The sequence below is a fragment of the Mesocricetus auratus genome, unplaced genomic scaffold (assembly GCF_017639785.1).
Source record: "Mesocricetus auratus isolate SY011 unplaced genomic scaffold, BCM_Maur_2.0 Super-Scaffold_100010, whole genome shotgun sequence".
Classification (NCBI taxonomy): domain Eukaryota; kingdom Metazoa; phylum Chordata; class Mammalia; order Rodentia; family Cricetidae; genus Mesocricetus; species Mesocricetus auratus.
In genome coordinates, this window is record NW_024429194.1 from 81,168,618 (window position 1) to 81,188,167 (window position 19,550).

At 45.3% G+C, this 19,550-nt stretch overlaps 1 protein-coding gene across 6 annotated transcripts in view; it reads left to right on the forward strand.

Moving 5' to 3' along the window:
* Positions 1-19,550, forward strand: part of Efcab6 (EF-hand calcium binding domain 6) — a 185,239-nt gene that overhangs the window by 70,301 nt on the left and 95,388 nt on the right. For all 6 annotated transcript variants that reach the window (XM_040754059.1, XM_040754061.1, XM_040754064.1 and 3 more), the window contains one exon: positions 9,670-9,794. In XM_040754059.1, the coding sequence (XP_040609993.1) occupies positions 9,670-9,794 (125 nt within the window). The remainder of the gene's footprint in view (positions 1-9,669; positions 9,795-19,550) is intronic.

The window sequence follows — 19,550 nt, forward strand, 5'->3', positions numbered from 1 at the left end:
CTTCACACTCATCACTAAGGGTTTTAATGTTTCTTTTCTTCCCCAAGGAAATATAGCCCAGTATGAAAAATGCATCCATTACAGAGACACTCATTATATCATTATTTAAAGAATAATGTGGGGGCTGGATGAAAGAAGAGGGCAGGGGGCAAGCAGTGGTTAAGGGCACATACTGCTCTTCCAGAGAAGTCAGATGTCAGGAGCCTTATATCTGCCTGTAACTCCTGCTCCAAAGGACCTGATGCTCTCTTCTGGTTTCTGTGGGCACCTGCACATGTGCACACACGCACACATGCGCGCGCGCGCACACACATACACATACACACACACACACACACAAGAAAGAGAAGAACCAAGGGAGTCACAGGCCCCACACAGTAGCATGTGTATCTGGGAACAATGATCTCCACAATGGAAATGTGTGTGGAGTGAGCACACAGCTGGGACCTGGAACATCCCCTGAGCTCACAGACTGTCCTTCCATGAGGTCCTCTGAGTGTCATTTATTCTTCTTTCTGCTGTTTTTGAACTTCAAGGAGTTTAGATGGCGAAGCCTGTTTTGTAAATGAGGAAGAACTTAGATTTGTGGATTCATGCCCATGACAATCTTTATCTCAGCCTCAGTGACGTGGTGCCTGGAGCTGTCCAACTGGTGACACTTCTGAACAGAGCTGGAGCCCGTTTCTCTGGGAAGAATGTTTGAGGCACATAACTGGACTCAGGTCACTTGGACATTCTTCTCAGCCCCCTGTCTTAGGGTCACCCCCATGACCGGCTTCTTTAACACCTGTCCTTATTGTATGGCTTTGTCTTAATGTAGCTCTGCAAATCCTCTCAGGGCATGTCTACGACACATGATGCTGCCTTCCCAGCAAACCACAGAGCCTCTGTTCTCAGGCTTTGGGCTGCCTTTGCTAACCCAGATTGCTAGGAGCAGGTTCCAGGACTCAGCTCTTTGGACACAGCTGCCAGGCACTCTGCTGAGCATGGTTTTGTCATCTCTTTTATCCCCAGCAGCCCTACTGGGCAAGTGCAAACAAGCCAAAAGCTAAAGTAAGTCACCACACTAATGCCACCACTCAGAAGCAAGCACTGGGAGCTGGAGAGATGGCTCCGAGGTTAAGAGCACTGGCTGCTCTTCCAGATGACCCAGGTTCAATTCCCAGCAGCCACAAGGCAGCTCACAACTGTCTGTATCACCTGTTACAGGGGATCTGACATCCTCACACAGACACACATGCAGGTAAAACACCAATGTGCATAAAACAAAAATAAATAAATAATTAAAAAAGAAGCAAGCACTGACATCCTCACCCTGGAATCTTTCCATACACTAGATAGAAATGAACGATGACAGGGCGTGCTCACAGGCCATTTTACAAGAATTTACTGTCACTTGGGGACATCAGCAGGATAGGAACATTCGAGGAAGCTGTGTTTCCATCATGGCTGGATGTAATAACAGAGAGTGACAAGTGTCTCTTTCAGAAGGCCACCCACTCTGATCCCTGGCCTGTGTCTGTGAAGTCCAAGGCCTGCATGCTTCCCCCTCTTGGTGACAGTTGGCTTTCTCCAGCTGCCTATAGAACCTTGTAGCAAGTTTCAGTGGCAGAGTAGGCCATATCTTATCATTGAGTCTTCCACAACAATTTTCTAGAACACGGTGTATTTTCTATTTGTAAGCTCAGTTATTCAAGGTTGTTGTTGTTGCTTTTATTAGTTTGATATTTTTAATAAGTCTTGCATTTTCCAGGTTTGGAGCATGAGTGGTACAAGTGATCCTTATGTTGTGTGGTCTCTGCATTATTTTATGAGCTTATTCTCCAATTTTTCTGCTGTTATTTCCCATGGACATCCTATGCCTTCACTTACAGTCTGGCTCTTGCCATGACCCAACTTATCCCTGGTACTTCTAAGTGGCTTATCAGGTCTCCTGAGGCTTGTGATGTCACTTTCTGCCTCATTTTTAGGTTCTACCCTCATGTCACCAAACCCTTGTTTTATTGATATATGTCCTGGTCGTTCATGTGTCTGTTGCTCTCCCTCTGCCGCCTCCTCTCTCAGTAGTGTTTGCACTGACTGCAAGGAACTTGGATGAGTTGAATATATTTTATTCCACTCCACTTGTTTGTTTGTTTGTTTTGGTTTTTGAGACAGGGTTTCTCTGTATTGTTTTGGAGGCTGTCCTGGAACTCGCTCTGTAGACCAGGCTGGCCTTGAACTCACAGAGATCCGCCTGCCTCTGTCTCCTGAGTGCTGGGATTAAAGGCGTGCGCCACCAACGCCCGGCAATTCCACTCCACTTATGTTGCCAGTTATTCCTCACTTATTGGTGTTTGTTCTGGGGTTATTTTTGCACACCTTTATTAGTCAGAATCTGCATTTAGCTAGCATGAGCTGAGGCAGGGAGGCAGGGAGGCAGGGAGACAGGGAGGAGGGTCTCTGCCACACATTGTCTGGCCTTAGCAGCTCACTGGAACTTTGGCGCAACCCTCCTAGACTTCACAACTCTTGGCATTTTGCAAACCTCCAAACCCAGCACAGTTGACAACACTTCCAAGCTCTGTGCCAGCTCAAGATGTAGTCTGGCTCATTCTACCACAGCACAGTGAGCTCTGTGTGCCTTGAAGCTGAACCTGGGACAACACTGGCCCTAGCAATTGTTTGGGGGCAGGAAACCCCTTCAGCTGGGCAGTCCAAGCTCAGTCTCTCTCCTTTCAAATGAATTTGCATATTTACAAGTTGGACTCTAATGAATGGGGGCCTGCTGACAGAGCCCATTCTCCCAGTGCAGAGTGAAGGCTTCTCCTTGTACCGGCGGCTTTCGTAGTTAAGGACAGTTGCTTTCTTTGCAGCTTTATCCACAGACTCCTGCTCCACCTACAGTTCTTGCAGTGAATCTGGGTGAGAGCAGGGAGCAGTAACCATGGCACAGCCTAATGCACTCTTAAAATCTTCTCTGCCAACCCAATTAGTCCATTACTCTTGAATTCAGCCTCATTCAGATTGCCAGGATTCCGGAAGAAGAAGCAGAAGCAGCTCTCTCCCTCCCTCCCTCCCTCCCTCCCTCCCTCCCTCCCTCCCTCCCTCCCTCCCTCCCTCCCTCCCTCCCTCCCTCCCTCCCTCCCTCCTCTCTCTCTCTCTCTCTCTCTCTCTCTCTCTCTCTCTCTCTCTCTGTGTGTGTGTGTGTGTGTGTGTGTGTTTGCCAGAACGTAACACAAGTGACCTCTTTCCAACCACTGTTGAGTACTTTTGGTCCCCTCTGAATCCTTGTGGGCACAGTGTCCACTGTCTAGAATGCTGTTCAAATTCTGATCTTCTAAACACATGCTAGAATGGCCCGCTGAACTCCGCTTACAGCTCTCGAGCATCTCAGGCTGATACTTCCAAACGACTACATTCACAAGACAGTTTCCAAAGGCATGTTGAAAGACCTCGGCATCAAAGCGCCGGGCACTGAACCGAACCCTCTGCCCAAGAACCGGGGCCAGACCACTGGCTGCAAATGCAAGAGGTGATTTATTGAGTACACAGGCGCCTGCGGATGCTACTGCAACTCGGGTGCAGAGCATACCGGGCTTTCAGGGAGTACAATATTTATAGAGTTTCAATGGTTACATAAGCAACAGGCATTTCATTGACTCATCTTGGGGGCAGGGGTAGTTCCCATGGACTAAGTTTCCTGGTATTACTTTATGAAAGACCCAGGCATACTTCAGCAATTATTATCCTGGTCCCATGACTACTATGGTGATCATAGACACAACTGGGGGCAAGGGTAGTTGCCAAGGACTAGGTGTCCTGGTATTGCCACATAAAAGACCCTGGCACACTTCAGCAATTATTATCCGGGTCCCATGATTGCTATAGTGATCAGACACAATTGGGGGCCAGGGTAGTTGCCAAGGACTAGGTTTTCTAGTATTGTCATATGAAAGTTCCCAGCACGCTTCAGCAATTATTATCCGGGTCCCATGACTGCTATAGTGATCACAGACATCCTGTTTTGAGGGTGAGACACCTGGTCTGGGTTTCTTTCATTAGGCAACAGCCTGGCCTTGCTTTTCTTTTCCTAGGGGGTCCTGGAATGTTTACGACAGCAGTGGCCTCACTCATCAGCACACATTTTCTCTGTGTGCTGTTCCTTCTGTTGTGATCAAATCCCTGGAAAGAAGTGACGTAGGGGTGGGAAGGAGGCTTATTTGGGTCCTGGTTTGAGGAGATACGGTCCTTCGTGGTGGGAGGCATGAGAGCATAGGCATGAGAGAGAGAGAGAGAGAGAGAGAGAGAGAGAGAGAGAGAGAGAGAGAGAGAGAGAGAGAGAGAGAGAGAGAGAGAGAGAGAATGCATGCTAGTGTTCAGCTGACTGTTATTTCTCTTTTCTATTCAGTATGGGGGATCTAGTCTATGGATTGGTGGTTCCTGCATTATGGGTGGGTCTTTCTCCTTCAGTTAAACCTTTCTGGAAGTTTCTTCACAGACAAACCCAGAGGTGTGTCTCTTATTCCAAAGCCAGTCAAGTTGACAATGAAGATGGAGACTCGTTTAAAACCCAATCATAGGCACCTATGACTGATGTCCTGAGTGTATCACGTGCTATCTCACTGTGAAGATCCCGGTCATTTTTCCTTCAGGATGATTTCTTGAGTTGTCATCTTTAGTATTTGTTCTATTCTGTTGCTTGCTTTTATTTTCAGTTATCCCTATTATATGTGTCTTAGACCTGTTTTATGTCTTCTTTTATAAAACTGGCTTTTTCAGATGTTCCCCTTCCTCTCTCCCTCCCCTTCCTCTCTCCCTCCCTCCTCCCCTCCCTTCCCTCCCTCTCTCCCTCCCTCCTTTCCTCCCTCAGCTCTTCCTCCCCCGCCCTTCCCTCTTACTTGATACAGTCTTTATTTTACTCTCACTGTTGTATTTATTTGCTCTGTGCTCCTTTCAGTTTAATTGTCATGTTTTGGTAAGTTGTGTATTTCCTACTTTTCTTATTGCTTTGGCAAAATATTCAGCAAGAAGTTAGTGGAGAAAGGTTTGTGCTGGGCTGGGCCTCAGGGAACACAATCCAACAGGAAAGGGAGGCTTGTCGGTGTGAGGCTGCCTGCTCACACCTCAGTGGATTCGGCAGTAGAGGGAGGGAGTGTGGGGTTTAGGTGGCTTCCTTATTTCACGAAGACTTAACTGTCACCTTTATTGGCAAATAGTCAGCAGCTGTTTATATTGAATATGGATGATGCTATGATGTGCTGTGGAATGATTACCACAGTCAAATTAATTGACCCATCTGTGATCTTACACCAACCTCTTTGGAGTGTGGTGGCCACACTGGGCCTCAGCAAACCTCACGGAGAGGTTAGTGGCTAATAGTACAGCATTTTTGTCCTGGGTGTGGTTTTGGCTTCTGCTTTGCACCCGAGCTCCTATTGCTGCTGGAGGCTCCTCCTAGTCTCCAGCTACTGCAGAAGTCTCTCACTAGTTGATCCACAGACTATACTTACCGATGACCTATCAGGAGCCACACAAGTATATCCATGAACTCACTCCATGTGTGGCAATCCCATAATAAATACCACCCCCTCTTTTTTTTTGTTTGCTAGTGAAGAAATAATAGTCCAAGGCTGTGTAGCTAGGGAGTTCAGAGCCAACAGTCACAGCCAGGTGGGATGTTTGTTGAGCACAGTCTGTCCCCTGTGTCCAAGGTCCCAGCTGTTAGGGGCTTGGGAACTCCCACTGGGAAAAACATCCTGAGACACCCTGGTCTCCATTCTGTTACCTCTAATTCTTCTGGTATGACACCCTAAGCTACCAGTACTTCACCTATGTATGTATCCATTTGCATGTTTTAAAGTTTTACTTTTGTAATTAAAATTGACTAGACATAATTCTTTTTCTAGAATAATTTTCACTTTTTGATGATTTTATGCACATATACAACATATTTCAGACACGCCCACCCCATTCTCCTCATTAAGCCTCTCCTACTCCTAGAACCTTTCTCCTCACTCTGGCCTTTATATGTGTCTGTTTTAAAATATTTTTAAATAGCTCATTTAGTCTAATAAGGGTTGCTTGTGTGGGTCCCACTTAATTCTTTACTCCCAGCACTGGCTAAGCTGTCAAGTTCCTTTGCAAATTGTGATTGATGGGATGGAATTTGTTAGAACATGCTCATTTGTTGATTAAAATAGCAGTTCATGGATTCAGTGCTGTCCTTGGCTCTGGATTGAGTTCCAGTGGTTGTTGCCTATGATTTTTCTGAATATAGGACAACAGTTTCTATTAATTTTGGTTACACTTCCATCCATGCCTGCCTTGCATGACAAGAGCCCATGAAGCAGCCACATAGGGGTGAGGGACATTTTCTCCTTGCTGTTCTTGGTTGGAGCCTAGACCCCCATTAATTTTGGGGTTTCTCTGGGTTGTTTTAGTGGAGCACTTAGCTTGCGTGGAAAGGACTCAGGTTCCACCCTCAGCCCTCTCAAATGAAAAAACAAATACTGTAGAAGAAAATCACTGGAATGGAAGAGAATGAGTCCTGGGGTGAGAGAGTGTCTCAGGAGATGAGAGCCCGCAGACAAGCCTTCTCAGATGGTCCTCCTGCCTCACCGCCCGCTTCAGCCCACAGGGCACTGCATTCTGGTGAAATAGAGGATGTGTGGGCTGTCCTGGCTCTGTGCACACACGCACGTGTGTATGTGTGTGTGTGTGTTCATGTTCATATGCATGGGTGCATGAGTGCATTCATGCATACCTGTGTGTTCATGTTCATATACATGGGTGCATGGGTGCATTAGTGCATGCCTCTGTGTGTGTGTGTGTGTGTGTATGAGTGAGTGTGTGTTCATGTTCATATGCATGGGTGCATGAGTGCATTCATGCATGCCTGTGTATATGTTCATGTTCATATGCATGGGTGCATGAGTGCATTAGTGCATGCCTCTGTATGTGTGTGTGTGTGTGAGTGTGTTCATGTTCATATGCATGGGTGCATAGTGTGTGTGTGTTAATATGCATGTGTGCATGAGTGCATTCATGCATGCCTGTGTGTGTGTTCATGTTCATATGCATGGGTGCATAGTGTGTGTGTGTTAATATGCATGGGTGCATGAGTGCATTCATGCATGCCTGTGTGTATGTGTTCATGTTCATATGCATGGGTGCATAGTGTGTGTGTGTTAATATGCATGTGTGCATTCATGCATGCCTGTGTGTGTGTTCATGTTCATATGCATGGGTGCATAGTGTGTGTGTGTTAATATGCATGGGTGCATGAGTGCATTCATGCATGCCTGTGTGTATGTGTTCATGTTCATATGCATGGGTGCATAGTGTGTGTGTGTTAATATGCATGTGTGCATTCATGCATTCATGCATGCCTCTGTGTGTGTGTGTGTGTGTGTGTGTTGCTGTCCTAGGATCTCAGAGTAGAGAATTAGAGCACCACAGTGTCTTCTGGGAGCTAGGGTCCTCTTGGCCAGGTCAGACCCTGAACCGTTCTGTGGTGAGACTCAGTTGGAAAAACCATCTCTGTGTCTCTAATGTAGCTCAGCAGGACCTGGAGAGGGGTCTTTCTTTTCCTTTCCTTCCCTTGGAGATGAGAAAGTGGGATCCAGATGACTGACAGCCTGTTAGCTGTCGCTAAAGTAAGCATGCCTCATTTGGCTATGGCTTATTTGCAGACATTTTAGGAAATAAATCTGGGGAACCATTTGTGACTCTTCACATCCGACACCAAGAGAGAACATGACCATGCTTGAGATGCACTCCATTCTCTTCTGCTAGGAGAAGCACACAGGCTTATTGAACAAAAGCCAGATGCAAAAAACCAGAACCCCTACCACCCACAACCCTGTGTCTTGCGTCCTTTGACCCTCAGCACTCTCCTGGTCAGATCCTTCTAGATTATTTTTTTTCTGGTGCATCAGTCAGGAGATGATGGGTAGACAAGAAGACATACAAAATGAGTGAGAAAATGAAAATTAAATTATAATTGCCCTTTTAATCATGAAAGAATATATTGCATGGGAACTCACATTTGTGTCACAGACATGTCTTTCTTGTTCTTTAAGACTTACTTAATTTGTGTGTGTGGTTTGCTGGTGTATACATTTGTGCACCACATGTATGTCTGGTGCCTGAGGAGGTCAGACAAGGGCATCAGATCCCATGAATCTGGACTTTCAGACTGTTGTGAGCCGCCATGCAGGTGCTGGGAATTGAGTCTGGGTCCTCTGCAAACTCAGCAAGTACTTTTAATGGCTGAGCCATCTCTCCAGCCCAGGTCTTGGCTTCTGATGTCTGCATGGCTGTTGCATAGCCCTGGCAGCATCCGTTTGTGAGGTTGCTCCCTGTTAAATCCACTGGCTCTGCTGCAGCTGTTTCCCTTTGGCACTGTAGAAAGTGTCCTCACATGCAGGCCTTTGCTGGGTGGCCTGCTGCCCAACAGACAGCAAACAGTAGAAGAGCTCAGCGTGTTCGCACATGGGTTGCTTCTGTGCCAAGTGAGAACAGCTTCCTGCCATTGTCCTATATTAGTGTGTGTGTGTGTGTGCACGCACATGTGTGTAAAAATCTCTCTGTGTATATGTATGTATGGTATACATGCATGTGTATGTATACTCTCCTGTTTGAGCCAGAAGAGTATCCAGGTGTTGTCCCCTGCTGTCTCTGTCTTGGTTGGAGGAGTGCCCACTCACCCTGAGGGCCACCATTTCAGTTCCAGATACCTGCCTGTCTCCCTGAAGCCCTGGTGCTGCGTTGGATGTGCAAAACCATGTCTGGCTTAGGATATGATGTCATGTCCTTGTACGCAAACCTTAGCACTGAGCCCCTCAGCTTCCTTGTTCTCACCTGTCTTCTAGTCCTTGCATGATTAAGTCCAAAATAACCTGTTTTAAGTAGATTTTTTAAAATTCCCAATGATTGTGAATACTTTTTATACATTTACTATATTTTTTTTGGTTCTTTGTATGTCCATCTCCATCTTTAACCTTGGATATCTGCATTCATAAGAGCTGCTCATACAATATGGAAATCAACCTTTATTTAATTTTAAATTTAATGCACTCTCTCTCTCTCTCTCTCTCTCTCTATATATATATATATATATATATATGATACCACACACACACACACACACACACACACACACACACACACACACACACACTAGCATCCTGCTGTGTAGCTCAGGCTGCCCGTAAACTCAGAACCCTCCTGCCACCGCCTCCTGAGAACTGGGATCACAGATGAAACCACACACCACCTTCCATCTCCTGTGTGTGAACAGTTGTTTTCCCTGCTCACTTTCCTTCTGCTGGTCTTTGCCCCGAGCCTGCCTGCCCCTGAATGGTTTCGGCTTCACTGTTTCCTCTGACAAGTCTCCACTGAAGCTCATAACATCCAGAATGGCCCTGGTTTCCTTGGACTGCACAGACAGCTCTAATTTCATCACACTTAGCCCACATTTCAGGGTCTATCCTGGTGTGCAGTAACACATGGAAAGCTAACTTTCTTTTTCCCATTTATTAATTTATTTCAGTAAAAGAATCCAATAATCTGCCCTTTTCTTTGTTCATTCACCTTGATTTTTATCAAGCAGGCGATGATCAGAAGCATACAAGATAGAATCGGCCTTTGCAATGAGAGTAAACCAAAGTGGTCTTGTCTTACTAGAGATCTCAAGGGAGAATCAACAGGCCAAGACTGGCAGGAGGGAACGGCCACTCAACTCTGTGTCATCTGAAGATGTCTGGAAGAACTACTCCTTAGATGACGTGGAAAAGACCTTTTGTCAAGAGGTGAGAGCCAAAGCGTCACCACAGGCAAGCTGGTAACCACAGGAGTCATCTCAGTCTTGGGTCATCTGAAACTTTGCTCCCACGGGCACCCCATCAGACCACCAGGAACCTCTCCTCAGGATGCTCAGATAAAGCTGACAGTGGCAAAGCTAACTTTGTATGTATGTATGTATGTATGTATGTATGTATGTATGAGATGTGAATGTGTGTGGGTGTGGGGTGTGAATGTGGGTGTGTGTGGGTGTGGGGTGTGAATGTGGGTGTGGGGTGTGAATGTGGGTGTGTGTGCATGTGGAGTATGAGTGGAAGTGTGAAGTGTGAGTGTGTGGGTGTGGGTGTGAACTGGGGATGAGGTGTGAATGTTGGGGTGTGGGTATGAACTGGGGGTGAGGTGTGAAGGTGTGGGTGTGGATGTGGGTGTGGTGTGTGAGGTGTGAGTGGGGATATGTAGACTGGGGTATGAATGTGGGGTATATAGGTGTGGGGTGGGAATGTGGGGTATATAGGTGTGGGGTGGGAATAATGTGGGGTATATAGGTGTGGGGTGGGAATGTAGAAGGTATGCATGTGTGGGGTGTATACCTAGTGGTGTGTGCTTACTGTGTGTGCACATGTGTGTATGTGTGCACAAGCCTGTTGCTCTCCACCTATTTTTGAGATACGATTTGGCACTGAACTCAAAGTTCTCCATTTTGGCTAGACTGGTCAATGGGTGATATCTCAGGGTCTGCCTGCCCTTAGTTGTCGACACTGTGGTTATAGGCACACATGGCCATGCTCATGGGTGAGGGATTTAAACTCAAGTCCTCTGACATTCATAACAAGCATTTTTACCCACTGAGTCATCTGCAGCCTGACAGGTTCATTTCAAGCATGTCCTCTGTGCTACTAGCAGGCTAACTTAAGATAAAATACAGAAACCATGTAAAGGAATGCACAGTTTGATTGATATAGCAGAAAACTCGACTAAATAAAGAGGCAACTTCTGAGCTTGAGTGGGGGTTGGTCATTAATGAGTACACTGAGAGATCCTCTTCTTCTAACCTTGGGGCTTGGTCATTATCTCTGGTCTCTATATTTGGATCATGTATGTGTCCCTTGAGAAGTTAAAATTGAGGATCTTTCCTACTGCTTTTAAATACCTTGTGAAGGTGTAGCAGCTGGGACAGTGGAGAGCTGGTGTAGCCATGGGCAGTCAGAATGAGCTAGGAAGTCATTGTCAATGAGTCAAGCTGTGCCTGTGAGGTCAGCCTATACTGTTCAAGTTTCATTTCTGTTGCTGTGAGAAATGCCCTGATAGACAGCATCTTGGGGAGGAGAGGCTTATTTCAACTTACAGTCCATTTTTGCAGGGAAGTCAAGGCAGGAACTTCATGCAAATAGTCACATTGCATTCACAGTCACAAGCAGAGAGAGAAGCAGGCATGATGCTCACTTTCTCAGCTTTCTCTCCATTCATACCCAGTTCAGGAGCCCCTGCCTAGGGAATGCTGCTGTCTACACTGGGTTGAGTCATCCTGCATTAATTAACCTAATTAAGATACTCTCCCACAGACAGCCCAACCTGATAAAGGCAGCCCCTCACTGAGTAATTGTAGGTTGTGTCAAGTTGACAGTTAAAGCTAACCTTCATACATATAGTACTAGGCATGCCAGTGGAGCATGGCATGGGCCAATTGTGGGTTATTAATGATGAAATTATCATTGAGATCATCTGTCAGCCAGACATTTGTTGGAGGAAAACCTACCCTTCATTAAAACCAATCTCTACACATAGTAACTACTGTAAACCTAGAATGAACAATGAGGGTAAAAAGTGACTTTTGTGGTATTGGGCATCGGACTATGCTGAGCACTCCCTTTACCACCAAGCCCAAGCCAACAGGAACAATTCAAAGTTTGAAATTAAAGTATCTTTTGAGTATGAAGTAAAGCCTAAAAGCCATAAGGAAAATGACAAAGATTGATAGCATAAAATTTTTTAGAAAGTATTTTTGTATGATAGAACTTGGTGTGAACATGAGGTCAGCCTGGCAAATATGATGACATAAGAATAAAAATTGTCTTTCAGTGTCTTTTAATTTTTATTATATGAATGTGCTTGCATGTGTATCTGTGCACCTGTGTGTGGGTACCCAAGGAGGCCAGAAGAGGGCACTGGATTCCCTGGAGCTGAAGTTATAGGTGGTTGTGAACTCAGATCCTCTGCAAGAGTATAAGTGTTCCTAACCACTGAGCCATTCCTCCAGCCTTAATAACTTTTCTAATACACACATAACTTTGCAAGTAATTAATGTGGACTTTTTTTGTAGAAAAAGTAGTGAGGAACTGCTGACAAAGCCAACATTAGTGAAAAGATCTGAGAAAGGAATACATTCATATCTACCAAAAAAAAATTGGCAAAGCTTGCTTTCCCTTCTTGGTGAATAATCTTATTTGTTTTCATAAAAATCACAGCCTTCCCAAAATACATGACCCTCCCAAAAAAGTGTGGGAGCTCTTCTGACTCAGGAAGTCATCCGTAGTCCCCCACCCAGAGCAGCCCAAGCTGATTTGGTGACACCCATTCATGCTCTTCCTTGTCTATGTGTAGAAAGGCAAACGCTTTAGCGAGCAGGCAGGTGATAGAAAGGTTTTTCTAAGAAGACCATTGCTGGGTAGTGTGGTGCCTGCCACACTGGGGATGCTGAGGCAGGGGGATCTGAGTTCCAGGCTAGCCTGGGCTACACAGCAAGGCCTTGTCTCAAAAGAAAAAAAAGGAAACAGTCTTTTAAAAACTGTTGATTTTTGCCAGGAGTAAAGCAAGCCTCGGTGTCATGTGACATCATGATTAGCCCTGTTCATGAGGTGTCCCACATCAGGCCAATTCCTTGGTGCCCTGGAGTTACCAACTGAATCTCCACATGACAGGCACTGGTTGTATGTGGATCTTCAGGTGAGAAGGCCCGGGCAGGAAGAGGGTTGCCTGGAAGTGTAAGAGAAGCTGTCACTACCCCTTCAGTATTGTCAGTCAGAAGTGACAGGAAGACACCCTGGAACTTTGGACGTCTGTTTCCCACACAACATATTAAGTCCCTGAAGGGACATTAGCACAATGAAAGGGATGAAGAAAACCAGGCAGCGCTGAAGAGGTGGTGATGCCTTTGAAGGGGCTGGCTCGCTGCCGTGGAACTTGATGACAAGTGACAAGTGACTGACACTTGCTGTGTTTCTCCTGCCCAGCCCCCACCCCACAGATTTTGCTGTCTATATTGTGTTCTTGGAGTTGGTAATACTTGTATTTTGTACAGTTATGGTAATCCTCCAGACGTCTGGCCTTTGTTTCACACCCAATGGAGTAGTTCAGTGTTTCCAGCATTTTCCCTTTTGACTTTGATTTAGTTTTTGCGTGGCTGGATTTCATTGTCTGGTAATTTCCTCAAGAAAGGCTCATGGGTGCTCTTCTTCCCTGTGTCCACACCTAGGAGACCACGTCTGGAGTTCAAGAGCTCCCCCTTGTCAGGTCAGCTGTCTTTGTGGGTTTCACCAGCATGACCTTGACCCCTTTGCTAATCGCTCCTCCCTCTCTGTCATTGGGTTCCAGGGAGTTCAGTTCAGTGTTTAGCTGTGGGTATCTGCCTCTGCTTCCATCAGTCACTGGATGAAGTTCTAGGATGGCATATAAGGTAGTCTTCAATCTCATTATCAGGGAGGGGCTATTAAGGTAGTCTCTCCACTATTGCTTAGTTTGCCAGTTGGTGTCATCCTTGAAGATCTCTGGAAATATCACTAGTGCCATATCTCTCCTCAAACCTATAATGATTCCCTCTATTATTGTCTCTCTTATCCTGCTCTCCTCTGTTCTTTCCCTGACTCAACCTTCCTGCTCCCCCATGTCTTCCTCTCCCCTCCTCTTCTCCCCCTCTCTTTTTCCCCTGGTTCCCTCTCCCCTCCCACCATGCTCCCAATCTGCTCAGGAGATCTTGCCTCATTCCCCTTCCCTGGGGTATCATGCATATCTCTCTTGGGAACCTCCCTGTTTCCCAGACTCACTGGCAATGGGATTATAGTCTGGCACTCCCCTGATCCATGTCTAAAATTCATATATGAGTGAGTACATACCATGTTTGTCTTTTTATGACTGGGTTACCTCACTCAGGATGGTTTCTTCTAGTGTCATCCATTTGCCTACAAATTTCAAGATTCCATTGTTTTTTCCCATTGAGTAGTACTCCATTGTGTAAATGTACTACATTTTCTCTATCTACTCTTCAGTTGTGGGACATCTAGGTTGCTTCCAGGTTCTGGCTATTACAAATAATGCTGCTATGAACATGGTGGAACAGATATCCTTGTATGAATCTTTTGGGTATATAACTAAGAGTGGAATTGCTGGGTCTTGTGGTAGACTAATTCCCATTTTCCTGAGGAATCTCCATACTGATTTCCAAAGTGGTTGTACAAGTTTGCACTCCTAACAGCAATGAAGGAGTATTCCCCTTTCTCCACATCCTCTCCAGCATAAACTGTCATTGGTGTTTTTGATTTTAGCCATTCTGACAGGAGTAAGATGATATCTCAGAGTTGTTTTGATTTGCATTTCCCTAATGGCTAAGGATGTTGAGCACTAAGTGTCTCTTAGCCATTTTAGACTCCTCTATTGAGAATTCTCTAGTTCTGTACCCCACTTTTTAATTGGATCCTTTGATGTTCTGGAGACTTGCTTCTTGAGTTCTTTGTAAATTTTGGAGGTCAGCCCTCTGTCAGATGTGGGGTTAGTGAATATATTTTCCCATTTTGTGGGCTGGCTTTTTGTCTTGTTGACTGTGTCCTTACAGAAGCTTCTCAGTTTCAGGAGGTCCCATTTATTAATTGTCAATCTCAGTGTCTGTGCTACTGGTGTTATGTTCAGGAAGCGGTCTCCTGTACCAATTCGTTCAAGGGTACTTCCCACTTTCTCTTCTAAAAGGTTCAGTGTGGCTGGATTTTTGTTGTGGTCTTTGATCCATTTGGACTTAAGTTTTGTGCATGGCGATAGACATGGATCTATCTGCAATCTTCTACATGCCAATATCCAGTTATGCCAGCACCATTTGTTGAAGATGCTATCCTTTTGCCATTGTATAATTTTAGCTTCTTTGTCGAAAATCAGGTCTTCATAGGTGTGTGGGTTAATATTAGGGCGTTCAATTGGTCTACCTGTCTCTTTTTGTGCCAATACCAAGCTGTTTTCAGGACTATAGCTCTATAATAGAGCTTGAAGTCAGGGATGCTAATGCCTCCAGACATTGCTTTATTGAACAGGGTCGTCTTGGCTATCCTGGGTCTTTTGTTTTTTCATATAAAGTTGAGAATTGTTCTTTCAAGATCTGTGAAGAATTGTACTGAAATTTTGATGGGAATTGCATTGAGTCTGTAGATTGCTTTTGGCAGAATTGCCATTTTTACTATATTGATCCTACCTATCCAAGAGCATGGAAGATCTTTCCATTTTCTGGTGGCTTCTTTAATTTCTTTCTTTAAAGACTCAAAGTTCTTGCAATACAGGTCTTTCACTTGTTTGGTTAGTGTTACCCCAAGGTATTACGCTGTTTGTGGCAATTGTAAAGGGTGATGTTTCTCTGATTTCTTCCTCAGCCCTTTTATTGTGTATATATAGTAGGGCTACTGATTTTCTTGAGTTGATCTTGTATCTTGCCACATTACTGAAGATGTTTATCAGCTGTAGGAGTTCCCTGGTACAGTTTTTTGGGTCACATATGTAAACTATCATATCATATCCAAATAGTGAAAGTTTGACCTCTTCCTTTCCAATTTGTATCCCCTTGATCTTCTCTTGTTGTCTTATTGCTCTAGCTAGAACTTTGAGTACAATATTGAAGAGGTATGGGGAGAGGGGACAGCCTTGTCTTGTTCCTGATTTTAGAGGAATTGCCTTGAGTTTTTCTCCATTCAGTTTTATGTTGGCTGTTGGTTTGCTGTATATAGCTTTTATTATGTTTAGGTATGTTCCTGTTATCCCAGGTCTCTCCAAGACTTTTATTATGAATGGGTGTTAGATTTTGTCAAAGGCTTTTTCAGCATCTAGTGATGTAATAGTCATTTTTATTGCCGTGATCTCAGCTCTAACACACACCCCCTCACCTCTTTTACTATTGATAATTTCAGGGTGCCCTTTTAATGAATTCCTAGTTTTATCTGGTTCATTTTTATGACATAACATTTTTGAAATAGATGATTATTCGCTGTCCCTTGCAAGCTAGGGTCCTTTGTTTCTTGACTGCTATGTGTTTATGTGTCCCCTGCTCTGCCCACTCTGTAGTGTGTTGGCACAGTTGCAAAGCTCCTTGTTGTTACCCTGTTTGTGCTTAGGGTATGATCCACCCAAGCTAAGATGAAGCTGCATTATCACCTTCCTGTTGCAGAGTGTTCTGTCATCACCTCCCCCTGGATAGTGTCTGTCACCTCCCACTGCTGTCTGTGTCATCTCCCCTGTACACTGTCATCATTCCTCCCTGCCTAGTGTCTGTGTCACCGCCCCAGACAGAGTCGGTCATCATGTCATCTCCTGCAAAGAGTCTGTGTTACCTCCCTCGGCAGTGTCTGTGTCACCTTCTCCTGCATAGTGTCTGTCATCACCACCCCTGCAATGTCTGCATCACCTCCCCCTGCAGTGTCTGCCACCTCCCCCGCACATTGTCTGTTATCACCTCCCCCTGCAACAATGTCACCTTCCCCTACTCAGTGTCTGTTATCGCCTCCCCCTGCATAGTGTCTGTCATCACCTCCTCCTGCAATGTCTGTGTCACCTCCCGGATCAGTGTCTGTCATCACTCATCTCTCCTGCAAGGTGTCTGTGTCCCCTTTCCCTGCACACTGTCATCACCTCCCCCTACACAGTGTCTGCCCTCTGAAGGCTGTGTAGGTCACATACTCTCCTGTAGCTGCGTTTGGGTTGTGTCACTAGGTCCCACTATAAATGTTTATTTGTATAGCTTGTGGCGCTCAGTGCTGTGTGTCCTGGGAATCCCATCCAGGCATGGAGTTGCTGTCTCAGTTGATGCTCTAGAACATGATTCTGTTTTAACTGAAACATCACCCTGTTGCCCACGATCTCTTGCACGCCCACCATAAGCATATGGAGTTCTGTTCCATGGACCTCCCTACCTGACACAGTTAGACTTGTTCACATTTGCCTGTCTGATGCAGCCTCCACTGGGATTTTGAGGCTTGTTAGTCTTTTTGCTAAGACACGGAGCATCTTTTTATATTTTGCAACTTTTGTTTAGAACATTTTTTTCCCTGTAAAACATATCCACTTTTAGATATATTGACTAACGTGCCAAATCTGTGCTGCATTCTGGGTCACTATTAGTCAACAAAACCAGCCTAAGTACTTCTGTCTTGAAGTCATCTAGCCCTGGTGGAGAAGAAGGATGAGAGACGACACACATAGCCGTAAACACAGCATTGAGTACAGAGACAGAAAAGGGCGGAGTGATGGGGAGAGATAGTGGGGTTTCCTTGAGATATGGGCATGGGAGGTGTTCACACAGCCATTTACTTGTGTCAAGATGGAAGCTGCTGTTATAACTTAAGAAAATCTGCTTGCTTGAGAGAAAGACACCATGCAACAGGGTTCAGGCAGAGGGTTTTTCTTTTTTATTATGGAAATAGATCATAAAAAGGGGAAAGGGAAGCAGGGAGACCGGCCTCCAGAGCCAGAGCCGGAGAGGAGAAAGGAAAGGGAGAGAGGGGGTGAACAGAGAGAGAGAGAGAGAGAGAGAGAGAGAGAGAGAGAGAGAGAGAGAGAGAGAGAGAGAGAGAGAGAGAGAGAGAGAGAGAGAGAGAGAGAGAGAGAGAGAGAGAGAGAGAGAGAGAGAGAAGAATGAGAGGTGGGCAGGGCCCTTTTAAGAGGGAACGTAATGAGTGTGCTTAGGTGGTGATCTTAGTGGCTGCAGCTGAGGGCGTATCCTGTCAGAACCCCGAGGGCAGGCCAGTACAGATGCCTGAACACTAACAGCTGTAACTCTTGCCAGCCCGTCAGTGATGTCATGGTAGCCACGTGTCACCCCAAAAGCCTTGTGTGCACTGATTCTTAGGAAAATGTTTCAACACACGTTGCTAAGTGACAAAGCCTCTGTCCATCCTGAAAGTGTGGCATGTTGGCCATTCGTAAAATTATATCTGTAATTATGACTGCATTGGAGCTTCCAGGGCGCAGAACTGGGGATGTGAGATATTCCACACCTCTGGTTCCTTTCTGTCCTTTGCTGAATTGCTTGTTTTTTTCTTACACAAAACCTGACTATTTTAAATAAACAGTGAGGTTCTTTTTGGGTGGGGGAGGATTCAGATGTCACCTGGATACTCTTTCTGCGTCATTCTAGAAGCTCTTGGTCATGGCCGAGCATGTTCTGAAAAGCCTTCTTGAAGCCCAGACACCTTTGAGATGTTAAGATGGATTCCGTTAGCTGGGTGTGATGGCTTAAGGCTTTAATCCCCACTCAGTGGAGGCAGAGGCGGGCAGATCTCTGTGAGTTTGAGGCCAGTGTGGCCTACAAAGTGAGTTCTGGACCAGCCATGGCTGTATAGTGAGTGAGACACAATTTTTAAAATTAAAAAAAGACAGATTTTATTAGAGTAAATGCATGAAGACTGCATGCACATCACACGGTACCCTCGCTTCTCTGAGTCCTCTCCCAGGCAGGGGCTCCAGGTGAAGCTCTTTCTCATGGAAGAAGCAGAAGAAGCAGGTGAGCTCACTGAAATTTGTGTTCATTCTTTCTTGGAGGCTTAGGCCCTTTCTAAGAGATTTGGATCTTTAAATATTTTCAGAATTCTAAAGTGTGATTGTGTGTGTGTGTGTGTGTGTGTGTGTGTGTGTGTGTGTGTGTGTGTGTAGTTAGAGGGCAACTTTTGGAATCTGGTTCTCCCTTCCACTGTATTGACACAGGGTCTGTCACTGTGTTGTGTATTCCAGGCTCTCTGGTCAGTGATCTTGGCCAGTTTCCCTGTCTCTGGTACCTCCCACCTCTCCGTGGGAGTGCTGGAATTACAAGTGCTTGCTACAGACTGTGGCCCTTTATGTGGGTCTCAGGGATTGCACTCTGGCTGAGGGATTTTATGCACCAAAAGCCCAGCCCTTTAATCTCTCCCAGTATTTTAAAGATCTCCAGTATTGCTATGCCCACTCAGGAGCTGACCTCTTATTCCCTGGGCAGATGGAGACTCCTGTACTTGTGTGTCTATTTCCAGACACCTGTAAAGAAAGCTCCCTCTTACACCAAATTGGTGGTTATTCTAGTTTCCATTTATCAGGAAAAACTGAACTCAGACAAACTGAGATGATTGAAAATAAATATAGTTATCAGCCAATAATAAATAGCAGTGTTCCATAAATGATAACCAGCATCCACAGGTTTTTTTTATGAGTCATGAAAACCAGCTTTGAACTAACTTCACTGCATCCTCGGAGTCCTGGGAGAAAATTAGTTTACTCTTTTATAATCACCCCCCTTTTAAAACCATGATTTATGAGGTGTCCAGTGTCTATTATGTTTATATAATCCTTATATTAATCAATTTCCACGCCACAAAAGCAACTTCTATTTTTAATAAAATGCTCCCAGCTTGCAAATCTGATGGCTTGACTTATCAGAAGTGCATGGCGTGGGCTCTCGGTAGGGTATGCTGGAAGCATATTAAGATGCACCACACCAGCAGCGCTGCCTGTGGAGTATTTTTAGTGCTGCAGTCAGAGGTAAAGCCATCGTT